General features: G+C 41.2%; 2 protein-coding genes across 2 annotated transcripts in view; one reads left to right on the forward strand and one right to left on the reverse strand.

Moving 5' to 3' along the window:
* The first annotated feature begins 58 nt into the window (after positions 1 to 58).
* Positions 59 to 9731, forward strand: LOC111968812 (probable histone deacetylase 1-B). The gene is made up of 13 exons (XM_023994699.2): positions 59 to 166; positions 3978 to 4090; positions 4219 to 4336; positions 4492 to 4566; positions 4741 to 4879; positions 5058 to 5199; positions 5398 to 5490; positions 5763 to 6012; positions 6382 to 6490; positions 6786 to 6916; positions 8629 to 8823; positions 8986 to 9034; positions 9113 to 9731. Exons 1-13 carry the CDS (start codon positions 115 to 117, stop codon positions 9138 to 9140), a joined length of 1494 nt encoding a protein of 497 aa, XP_023850467.1. The 5' UTR covers positions 59 to 114; the 3' UTR covers positions 9141 to 9731.
* An 851-nt stretch (positions 9732 to 10582) lies between these two features.
* Positions 10583 to 12806, reverse strand: part of tmem54a (transmembrane protein 54a) — a 9424-nt gene continuing 7200 nt past the window's right edge. The window contains exons 4-6 of the mRNA XM_023994700.2: positions 11406 to 11594; positions 11118 to 11261; positions 10583 to 10728 (exon numbers count right to left, since the gene is read on the reverse strand). Coding sequence (XP_023850468.1) covers positions 10597 to 10728; positions 11118 to 11261; positions 11406 to 11594 — 465 coding nt within the window. The 3' untranslated portion in view covers positions 10583 to 10596. The remainder of the gene's footprint in view (positions 10729 to 11117; positions 11262 to 11405; positions 11595 to 12806) is intronic.

Genomic DNA, 12806 nt, shown 5'->3' on the forward strand with positions numbered 1-12806 from the left:
TTGTAAACGACTACTTGATTGGTTCAAGTGACGTTCTACAAAGTAACCGATTGTATACACCCCTTTTCCCAAGTACAGCTGCCGCTTTTCGCCCACTGTAGTCTGTGCTGTAAAATGGCGCTGAGTTCTCAAGGAACAAAGAAAAAAGTTTGCTACTATTATGATGGTAAGTACTCATTTTGCTATACATCGAGTTATTGTACAATGTGCCATGTTAAAAGTGGTGCAAATTGTCAGATTTGTCAGCTAGCTAACTTCGGTGTGCAAACGTGCAGCATCTCTAGCTAGCTAACGTTAGCTTTGTGAAAGAGCGAGGCATTTCCAAATTCCGTACGTTGATCTTTGAGAAAATGTTCACTATTGCCAAATATTATTCTCCATTGTGTAATAACGTCAAGTTAACGTTACTTGTCCACAATTTATCTTTTCGGTTAACTTGATAACTAGCTTGTACAAAGGTAGAACCGATTAGTTAGCCAACTAATTAACTTATGCAAGCATTGGAATCCACAAAAATACTAAGCTAGCGCTCACTACATTAGCTAGCTATACTAGCAAGCTAACAACGTTAGCTACTAGCTAACCTATTTCACTTCCTAGACGTAATAAGCGTGCGATTTATAGGGATTTTCTACAAAAGAAATGCATCCAGTTTCGTTACATTGGCCAGATTGCTTGCTTAGTGACCGTCCATTCTCCTCAAATGTGCATACGTTGGTCAGAATTGTTACATTTAAAGTGATACTAAGGGATTTTGGATAAAGGGCCTAATTTCCAAAATGGTCATAGCTAGAAGGGATCCAACTTTTGTCAGAATTGACTTTTCATAGCAGGTTTAGGAGAATACACGTAGCAGATGAAGTTTAGGAAAAGAGTTTGGGTTGGCTAAAACGCAACAACAACAAAAATATATCAACTTTTGAATGATTTTGACATGCTGGTTCCCAAGTAGATATGGCCGCCGAAATTCCGGGTAGTATCTTTTTAATCAATGAAAATATTGTTTGTTACTGCAAATCACTTTGGTCCATACACAGTTTAGCAGGTGTTATGGCGGGTGCAGTGAAATGCTGTTGTTTATCAATCAATAGAGTAAATGTAAAACAAGTACACACACACACAAAATGTGTATATATATATATATATATATGACCAGTCAAAGGTTTGGACATACCTACTCAATTATTTTTTATTTTTTTACATTGTAGAAAAATTGTGAAGACATCAAAACTATGAAATAACACACATGGAATCATGTAGTAACTTAAGTGTAAAACAAATCAAAATATATTTGAGATTCTTCAAAGCCACCCTTTGCATTGACGATGGCCAAGACTGTGCAAAGCTTTCTCTCAACCAGCTTCACCTGGAATGCTTTTCTAACAGTCTTGAAGGAGTTCCCACAAATGCCGAGTACTTCTTGGCTGCTTATCTTTCACTCTGTGATCCAACTTATCCCAAACCATCTCAATTGGGTTGAGGCCAGGTCATCTGATGCAGTACTCCATCACTCTCCTTCTTGGTCAAATAGCCCTTACACAGCCTGGAGGTGTGTTGGGTCATTGTCCTGTTGAAAAACAAATGATAGCCCCCGCTAAGCGCAAACCAGATGGGAGGTGTATTGCTGCAGAATGCTGTGGTAGCCATGCTGGTTAAGTGTGCCTTGAATATGAAATGCTTCACTGTGGGACCACACATGCAGAGATCATCCGTTGGCCTACTCTGCGTCTCACGAAGACACAGCGATTGTAACCAAAAATCTAAAATTTGGACTTATTAGACCAAAGGACAGATTTCCACTGGTCTAATGTCCATTGCTTGTATTTCTTGGCCCAGGCAAGTCACTTCTTCTTATTGGTGTCCTTTAGAAGTGGTTTCTTTGCAGCAATTTGACCATGAAGGCCTGATTCACACAGTCTCCTCTGAACAGTTGATGTTGAGATGTCTGTTACTTGAACTCTTGTACGACTGCACATGAAGAAACTTTCAAAGTTCTAGAAATGTTCCAGATTGACTGACCTTCATGTCTTAAAGTAATGATGGACTGTTGTTTCTCTTTGCTTATTTGAGCTATTCTTGCCATAATATGGACTTGGTCTTTTACCAAATATGTCTGTCTTCTGTATACCACCCCTACCTTGTCACAACACAACTGATTGGCTGAAACACATTAAAAAGGAAAGACATTTAATTTAATTCCACAAATTAACTTAGCGTCCCACATATCCTAGAGAAGTTAACGTCCCACTTGGCCCAAAGCCAGCAAAAATGCAGAGCGCCAAATTCAAATATTACTATAAAAATCTAACTTTCATGAAATCACACATGAAAGACACAATTAAAGCTACACTTGTTGTGAATCCAGCCAACATGTCTGATTTCAAAAAGGATTTACGGCGAAAGCACACCAAACGATTGTTAGGTCAGTACATAGCCACAGAAAAACACAGCCATTTTTCCAGCCAAAGAGAGGAGTAACAAAAAGCAGAAAGAGATAAAATTAATCACTAACCTTTGATCTTCATCAGATGACACTCATAGGACTTCATGTTACACAATACATGTATGTTTTGTTCGGTAAAGTTTATATTTATATCCAAAAATCTGAGTTTAGGCGGGACGCTACTGTCTCACTTGGTCAAAAAGCCAGAGAAAATGCAGAGCGCCAAATTCAAATTAATATGAAAATTACTATAAAAATCAAACGTGAAAGTCACCAAATTAAAGCTACACTGGTTGTGAATCCAGCCAACATGTCAGAATTCAAATAGGCTTTTCGGCGAAAGCAAACAATGCTATTATCTGAGGATAGCACAATAGTAAACAAAGACAGAGAAGCATATTTCAACCCTGCAGGCGTGACACAAAACACAGAAATAAAAAAATATAATTCATGCCTTACCTTTGACAAGCTTCTGTTGTTGGCACTATGTCCCATAAACATCACAAATGGTCCTTTTGTTTGATTAATTCGGTCGATATATGTCCATTTATTTGGCGCGTTTGATCCAGAAAAACACMGCTTCCAAATTGCTCAAACGTGACTACAAAATATCTCAAAGGTTACCTGTAAACTTTGCCAAAAAAATCGACCTACTTTTGTAATACAACTTTAGGTATTTTTTAACGTTAATAATCGATAAAATTGAAGACGGGATGATCTGTGTTCAATACAGGATTAAAACCAACTATAGCCAGCTTTCTGGTCACGCGCTTCTATCTAACAGGACACTTAATGTGACTCTCGTTCAAGATGGCCGTACTTCATTACAGAAAGGAATAACCTCAACCAATTCCTTAAGACTGTTGACATCCAGTGGAAGCGGTAGGAACTGCAAGCAGGTCCCTTAGAAATCTGGTTTCCCAATGAAAACTCATTGAAAAGAGTGACCCCCCCCCCCAAAAAAAATCTGAATGGTTTGTCCTCGGGGTTTCGCCTGCTACATAAGTTCTGTTATACTCACAGACATGATTCAAACAGTTTTAGAAACTTCAGAGTGTTTTCTATCCAAATCTACCAACAATATGCATAACTTATCTTCTGGAGATGAGTAGCTGGCAGTTGAATTTGGGTATGCTTTTCATCCAAACGTGAAAATGCTGCCCCCTATCCTAGAAGTTAAGGCACACCAGTTAATTGAAATGCATTCCAGATGACTACCTCTTGAAGCTGGTTGACAGAATGCCAAGTGTGCAAAGCTGTCATCCAGGCAAAGGGTGGCTACTTTAAAGAATCTCAATATAAAATATTTTGATTTGTTAAACTTTTTTTGGTTACTACATGATTCCATATGTGTTATTTAATACTTTTGTCTTCGCTATTATTCTACAATGTAGAATAAAACTTTTGACTGGTACTGTATATATTTTTTATAATCAAATGAAGTACATCAGTAGATAAAGGCTATGCTGTACAGAACAATTAGCTAATATGCATTCATTGGACATCTGCTGATGTCCACTTTCTTCCTTCAAAGGTGATGTTGGGAATTACTACTATGGCCAGGGGCATCCCATGAAGCCACACCGTATCCGCATGACACACAACCTCTTGCTGAACTATGGTCTCTACAGAAAGATGGAGATATACGTATGTTGAAAATCCTGGAACTATTCATAAGAGCAGCAGAAAGCCTGCAAACTCAATAGTTCTGAATTGAAAGGTTAATACCTAGGTAGTGAGGTCTCAGTAACTGATCTTCTCCATGTCGGTCTCAGCGACCTCACAAAGCCAGTGGAGAGGAGATGACCAAGTACCACAGTGATGACTACATCAAGTTCCTGCGTTCCATCCGGCCTGACAACATGTCGGAGTACAGCAAACAGATGCAGAGATGTGAGTTTTAGGCAGAGAGGATGTCATGTCTCAATATACCTATACAATTGAGCAGTAGCCCATGAAAAGTCAGAAATAAATACTTTGAAAAGCCTCTAGGCCAGCTTTGTCCTTATGTTTTTGAGATTAACATATTTTATGCAATTCTCACACAGTCAATGTTGGTGAAGATTGCCCTGTGTTTGATGGCCTGTTTGAGTTCTGCCAGCTCTCAACAGGAGGCTCTGTTGGTAAGTTAATATACAGGTGTAGGTCTACCCTTTTAGATGACACATTTTCCCTGGATAGTTGGAATATTCTCTGGCTTACTTGGCCTCTTCTGTGGCTGTCCATTACAAGAATGTAGCCATAGTTTCATGCTCTGATTGATTCTCTGATTTGGCTTCTCTTCCCCTGTGTTTTAGCTGGAGCTGTGAAGCTGAACAAACAGCAGACAGACATTGCTATTAACTGGGCTGGAGGTCTCCATCACGCCAAGAAGTCTGAGGCGTCAGGTTTCTGCTATGTGAATGACATTGTGCTCGCCATTTTGGAGTTACTGAAGTGAGTACAACCGCTCCACTGCAGTTCATCAAGTTTGTGAAACGTAGGGAATGATATACCTTAACGGATCTCAATAGTAACGGACCTCAATAGGCTTTTCACTTTGGGACACTATAGGTACGCCATATTTAGGAGATTGTTATTCAACCTGTTGATGGTAAATCTTCTTTTCCCCCAGATACCACCAGAGAGTTCTGTACATAGACATTGACATTCACCATGGAGATGGAGTGGAGGAAGCATTCTACACCACAGACCGGGTCATGACCGTGTCCTTCCACAAGTACGGAGAGTACTTCCCCGGCACTGGAGACCTGAGGGTGAGGCTGTCATGTCATCATCAGGGGATGCAAATTGGTGGCATTGTTTATTAAAAGATGTACAAAGGATAGATTTAATTCATACTTAGAAAACTTCACGGCCTGGTGATTGTAGTTTAATAATTGCTTTGTTGGTCAACTTTGCAGAGCTTGTGTCCACATTTGTAGTTGACTGAGTCTGCTTTGTTATTTCTCAAGGATATTGGCGCAGGGAAAGGCAAGTACTATGCTGTGAATTACCCTCTGAGAGATGGGATAGATGACGAGTCTTACGAAGCCATATTCAAGCCTGTAAGTATACTAACTTATCTTGGCTGTATTTAATCTCTCCTCCCTGTAACTCAAACAGACCCAAGTGTAGATAGACCACATTCTACTTTCCATTTAGCCAAACAAGCTCTTCTCTGTCCTGGTACCCCAATGGTGGAACCAGCTTCCAGAAGCATCGGAAAGGGGATACCAAGTCAGTTGTACAACTGATTGCATTCAACTAACTGTCGTTCTGGGTAAGAGTTTTGGCTAAATGACTAAAATATCAATTTAATTTATGTCTGTGTGTGCAGATCATGTCTAAAGTGATGGAGATGTACCAGCCTAGTGCAGTGGTTCTTCAGTGTGGAGCTGACTCTCTCTCGGGAGACAGGCTTGGCTGCTTTAACCTCACCATCAAAGGCCATGCTAAGTGTGTGGAGTACATGAAGAGCTTCAACCTGCCCCTGCTGATGCTGGGGGGTGGAGGCTATACCATCCGGAACGTGGCCCGCTGCTGGACCTATGAGACAGCTGTGGCCCTAGACAGCTCCATACCAAACGGTGAGCTCTCCTGCTGCCACCTATGACACTATAAAAAATAAATTGTTGCACACACATTTTTGTGGGGTGCTGAAGGCGGCAGTGTTAGGGTTTTACCCAATAAATTACTGGGAGTTTGTATATAGTGTGCGACCTAATTTTTTTTTWTATAGCTTTATAGTTTATTTGCCGTTAGCACCTCTACACTAAATACTTTTCTCTGGGTGTGCTCCAGCTTTTTATTAGTCATCCTGCTGCACTGTTGATTTATGTACTTTTACTTTCTCGTATTAGTATTTGACAGGTCTGAGGGGCATGAGTGTTTTAGGATAGATTCCACTACAGTAGACGTATGTCACTGTGTTGATAACATGATTTTTTTCTCCACAGAGCTTCCATACAATGATTACTTTGAGTACTTTGGGCCAGACTTCAAACTGCACATCAGTCCCTCCAACATGACCAACCAGAACACCAACGACTACCTGGAGAAGATCAAGTGAGTCGTTGACCACACTTTGTGCCTACTGTACGTAATTAGAACAATATTTTTGTTCACGATCAAACTATATTGGTCATAATGAAGTACTGTCTTTAGATTTGGGTCATAAACAGTAACCGTTATGTAAGCTAGTTATTGACGAGGTAATTTCAGATACCACATAGGTCATATTACGGCACTTGTTATACATATCCTTGACCTTGAGACGTGTATCTATGATGGTATTTTTGCCACTGTTAGTTGAAGTGGTGTCACGTAGGTTAATGCGTCTCACTTGTATGTGTCCATTCAGGCAGCGTCTGTTTGAGAACCTTCGAATGCTGCCCCACGCCCCGGGGGTCCAGATGCAGGCCATCCCAGAAGACGCCGTGCAGGAGGACAGTGGAGACGAGGAGGAGGAAGACCCTAACAAACGCATATCCAGTAAGTCCCCTGCCCAAATGTTTAGACCCGACTGACAATGAAGAAAAATGTTTGTCAAATACAGTGCAATTCAGGCCCCTTAACCTTTTCCACATTTTGTTACATTACAGCCTTGTATTAAAATGTATTACATTCTTTTTATCTTCAATCTACACACAATACCCCACACAGTGAATGTTTTTTGTTGTTTGATATGTATAAAAAATTTAACATGCCTTAATAATTACATATTCAGACCCTTGGCTATAAGACTCGAAATTGAGCTTAGGGTGCATCCTGTTTCCATTGWTAATCCTTGATGTCTCTACAACTTGATTGGAGTCCACCTATGGCAAATTCAATTGATTGTACATGGTTTGGGAAGGCACACACCTGTCTATATAAGGTTTGACAGTGCATGTCAGCAAAAACCAAGCCATGAGGTTGACGGTCCAAATTAAATTTGGAACCACCAAGACTCTTCCTAGAGCTGGCCGCCCATCCAAATTGAGCAATCGGGAGAAGGGCCTTGGTCAGGGAAGTGACCAAGAACCCGATGGTCACTCTGACATGGCTCCAGAGTTCCTCTGTGAAGATGGGATAAACTTCCAGAAGGACAACCATCTCTGCAGCACTCCACCAATCAGGCCTTTATGGTAGAGTGGCCAGATGGATCCACTCTTCAGTAAAAGGCATGACAGCCCGCTTGAAGTTTGCCTAAAGGCACCTAAAGACTCTGACCATGAGAAACAATATTCTCTGGTCTGATGAAACCAAGATTGGCCTGAATGCCAAGTGTCACATCTGGAGGAAACCTGGCACCATCCCTATGGTGAAGCATGGTGGTGGCAGCATCATGCTGTGGGGATGTTTTTCAGCGGCAGGGAGGGGGAAATGAATGGAGAAAATTACAGAGATCCTTGATGAAAACCTGCTCCAGAGCACACAGGACCTCAGACTGAGGCGACCGTTCACCTTCCAACAGGACAATGACCCTAAGCACACAGCCAACACAACGCAGGAGTGGCTTTGGGATCAGTCTGAGTGGCCCAGCCAGAGCCCCGACCGGAAAATGGCTGTGCAGCGACGCTCCCCATCCAACCTGACAGAGCTTGAGGATTTGCAGAGAAACTCCCCAAATAGTTGTGCCAAGCTTGTAGCGTCATACCAAAGAAGACTCGCGGCTGTAATTGCTGCCAAAGGTGCTTCAACAAACTACTGAGTAAAGGGTCTGAATACTTATGTAAATGTGATACATTTGCTAAAAACCTGTTTTTGCTTTGTCAATATAGGGAGGTGACAATTTACTCCATTTTAGAATAAGGCTGTAACATAACAAAATGTGGGGAAAGTCCAGGGGTCTCCTTCCTGAATGCACTATGTGCAGTGAAATGTTTTACAGGGTCAGCAATAGTAGTACAGTGCCCCTGGAGCAAATTAGGGTTAAGTGCCTTGCTCAAGGACAGATTTTTGTTCACCTTTTCGTCTCGGTATTCAAACCAACCTTTCGGTTACTGGTACAACGCTTTATCCTCTAGGGTATCTGCTGCCACAAGCCTACACGTTTTAAAATCTGACACACAGCCACAACACATGCGCCTCATAGTAACACAATCTTGGCATACTTACTTTTTCTCAGAATTAACATGAGAAATATACCTTCTAAATGCCCCCGCCACGCAAATCTTTGTCTGAGTTACTCACAGATGAGATGCTCATGTCTTCTTGTGCAGTTCGCGCCCATGACAAGAGGATAGCGTGTGACGAGGAGTTCTCAGACTCTGAGGACGAGGCTGAGGGTCAAGGGGGCGGACGGAGAAATGCTGCCAGCTTCAAGAAAGCCAAGAGAACAAAGACTGAAGAAGACAAAGAAAAAGAGGGAGAAGAGAAGAAAGCAGGTGATGAAAAGAAAGCTGATGACAAGAAAGGTATCTTAATCAATTCTTTCATTCTTGTGGAATACTGATGCTTTGTGGTGCACAACTGCAGTCATCTAACATTTTGAAGCCTTATAGACATTAAGTTCTATATCAGGCATACCATGTCCCATTGCACATTGAGGTTAATTGTTTGTTGCTTCTTTATGATAGAAGTAAAAGAAGAAAAGGTGCCAGAGGAGGAGAAAATGGACACAAAGGGGTTAGCAAACATTCATTTTAAATGTTTAGGGAATATCCAATAGTCAATGTGTTAAGTCATTTTCCCTCTGTTCAACAGGCCAAAAGAGGAGTCCAAGACACCGTGAGGAGCTCCTAGCCATCTTTTTAAAGCAATCACACCTGGGCCTAGTTTCCCAAAAGCATCTGAAGGCTAAGTTCGTTATAACGATATGGATTTTACGTTTGGGAAACCGGGCCATGTTGAGAATAGTTCTGTTTGCCAGACCAGTCACCTTTACTGGCTGCTGCAAGGGAAAATCCCACCCCTCCAGATTGAAATGGCTAAACATGTATTTTCTAGAACACTTAATGTTGCAATTTTTATAAGTACTGCTGTTTTTGTATGCTTTATCCTATGAATACTGCTCCCCTTACCCAAACAAATGTAGTCTACAGTATATTAAAGGCCTGGCATAAAATATTATGCATTTTATAAATTTCAGATTTAATTTAAATCATAGATATGTTGCCATCTCTTGTACCCCCTTTTGTATTTTGTCCCACTGTTGTCCTGTGCCTTTGGAAACATGACATGAAGTATACTTCTCAAAGATGTATTCATTCTGTGTTACCGGCTAAAGCTACTCTGAGCAATATTGTCCGGAGGATAGAATTAACCTGAATACTACACCAGGCCTACAGTACAGTATGTGATAAAACATAAATAATCCAATGACTTCCATGTATTTTTAAACATGTCATTGTTTAGTTCCAATGAAATCAGAGTTCCTGGATTATTTCTCTAGAACATGGTGTTCTGGTAAGGGCACATTCCTTTAAGTTAAAGCCAAGCAAAAATGTCATGACAAATTTACTGTTTTTATTCTACAAACATGAAATTGAAGATGTCTTCCCAGGAGTGCTTACAAATATGAAGACTAAGAAAATCTACAGCTATATACTACAAATGCATTGAATTGTTTAGTCCAGAACATCTTCAGTTGCTCCTTTTTAGAGTTGCAAAACTACTTGATGTATTACATCTGTTCATCTTGTACATTAATTTCTAGTGGATAGACCATATGTTCAAGAGGAAATAGCCTAATTAATGGAGAGAACTAAACAATAATGACATTTTCAATTAACTCTGCAACTGCTCCAATATGACTTTCCATGTGCCAAAACATTTACATAGTAAAAGTGATTTCATGTTGAAACACTCAAATGGTGTTCACCAAGCTTGTTTTGCAGCTTTAAAAAAAACATAAATCATAATTTACATGTGATACAGCACCTGTGATAATCTGAAGTACCTAAAAGGCCACTAGATGTCATGTGATAAAGTTTTGGTAAGCCTCAACAGTACTATACCCACCCTTTGCAACCCTACTCCTTTTCCATGGCAGGGGAAACAGGTAAAGTAGACAATATTTGCAGTGACACATCAAGAGGTTAGTCTTGAACATATTCCTTTTTAAGAAACGGCAATCATGTGACAAGAACCTCAAATTTGGCCAGTTATTCAATAGCACTACTCCCTCCAGTCAACACAGGAACCATGGGTCCTGAACAGTCAGTGCAGATGGTGGATTAGTCTATAGTTCAGACCCATTCACTCCTCTCGGTCGGTGAGTCAGGCTTCAGCAGTTCGTGTTGCTCTGCCGGCTCTGACTCAGTTTCTGACTCAGGAGTAGGCGACACCGGTAACATTTCACCTGGAGTCTGAATGCGCACCTGCAACAAAGGGGTATAAAACATGATCCGCACACCCACACATTAGCTATAGTGAAACATGACACTCACATTGGTTATGAAACCGTAAGAGCAAAATTTGTTTTGATTGAGAAATGTTTTGCAACAGAATAGCCATAATGAATATGCCACCTGATCAGCACACAGTCGGTGAAACGTTTAGCATTGCCGTTTGTAAGTGAAGACAGGACTTTGCGCCCTGGATACAAACAAATGTCATCCAGACGCGTCAAGGCTGCATTAGCCCACACCAGAGAGCCGTATATAAAACAGGCCCACACCTGGGGTTCAGCGCTTTAGATCTGAGCTAATACAAATCTTCAGGTCTCAGACAAGGTAAGTCATCATACATGTACGGGTAGTTAACTTACCCTTCTGCCATTGACAATCTTCCTTCGTCTTCTGCACGTACAGAGGCGGAGGAAGGAGGTGCAGACAGCAAAACAGCGGCCTGAGAACACCACTTCCACCACACACATTAGAATGAGAGGAACCCACAGAATAATAGTAGTTTCCTAGGGAGCACAAAGGTGTGTTAGTACGGGCTTGTAGAGGAGTATATGTCTCTTATCTTAATATTAAATTCTACTGTTGTGTGCATTTATTGAAGTTAAAAACATAAGTGCATGTCATTAATAGCTTTTGATTAAAATACTTACATAGATCCTTGTGGGGTCAAAGGGGCACTCGTTGACACTGGAGTAGCCAATCGCATCAGGGAACTTGCAATTCTTCAGCAGGCCCCGACCTCCACTCATAATGGCCTTAACCATGGAAATGGTTAACCCCACAGTGGAGGCTATTGCCAGAAGGCCTGACACTAAACTGACCACCAACAGTGCCCACATCTGCAAGGGGCAATAAACAAAAATGCTCACGTGAGGGTTTGAGTGGAGCTGAAGGGTGGGACTAAAAACAACTCGTAAAATAGTCTCCATAAAAACTGAAAGTAGAAGCTTAAGTGTTGATGTCCATTATTTTATTCCAATTAGAGGGGTTAGGGGATTACATACAGTGCCTTGCAAAGGTATTCATCCCCCTTGGTGTTTTTCCTATTTTGTTGCATTACAACCTGTAATTTAAAAGGATTTTTATTTGGATTTCATGTAAATGGAAATACACAAAATGGTCTAAATTGGTGAAGTGAACTTCAAAAATGGAAAAGTAGTGCGTGCATATGTATTCACCCCTCTTTGCTATGAAAGCCCCTAAATAAGATCTGTTGCAACCAATTACATTCAGAAGTCACATACGTTAAATAAAGGAGAGCATTAAGGGCAAGGAGTGCATTAATCAGAGGCAACAAAGAGACCAAAGATAACCCTAAAGGAGCTGCAAAGCTCCACAGCGGAGATTGGAGTATCTGTCCATAGGACCACTTTAAGCCGTACACTACAGAGCTGGGCTTTACGGAAGAGTGGTCAGAAAAAAAGCCATTGCTTAAAGAAAAAAATAAGCAAACACGTTTGGTGTTCGCCAAAAGGCGTGTGGGAGACTCCCCAAACATATGGAAGAAGGTACTCTGGTCAGATGAGACTAAAATTGAGCTTTTCGGCCATCAAGGAAAACGCTATGTCTGGCGCAAACCCAACACCTCGCATCACCCCGAGAACACCATCCCCACAGTGAAGCATGGTGGTGGGGATGTTTTTCCATCGGCAGGGACTGGGAAACTGGTCAGAATTGAAGGAATGATGGATGGTGCTAAATACAGGGAAATTCTTGAGGGAAACCTGTTTCAGTCTTCCAGAGATTTGAGACTGGGGTGGAGGTTCACCTTCCATCAGGACAATTACCCTAAGCATACTGCTAAAGCAACCGTCGAGTGGTTTAAGGGAAAACATTTAAATGTCTTGGAATGGCCTAGTCAAAGCCCAGACCTCAATCCAATTGAGAATCTGTGGTATGACGTAAAGATTGCCCATCCTACTTGAAGGAGCTGGAGCAGTTTTGCCTTGAAGAATGGGCAAGAATCCCAGTGGCTAGATGTGCCAAGCTTATAGAGACATACCCAAAGACACTTGCAGCTGTAATTGCTGCAAAAGGTGGCTCTACAAAGT

This window comes from Salvelinus sp. IW2-2015, linkage group LG9 (assembly GCF_002910315.2).
Source record: "Salvelinus sp. IW2-2015 linkage group LG9, ASM291031v2, whole genome shotgun sequence".
NCBI classification, from domain to species: domain Eukaryota; kingdom Metazoa; phylum Chordata; class Actinopteri; order Salmoniformes; family Salmonidae; genus Salvelinus; species Salvelinus sp. IW2-2015.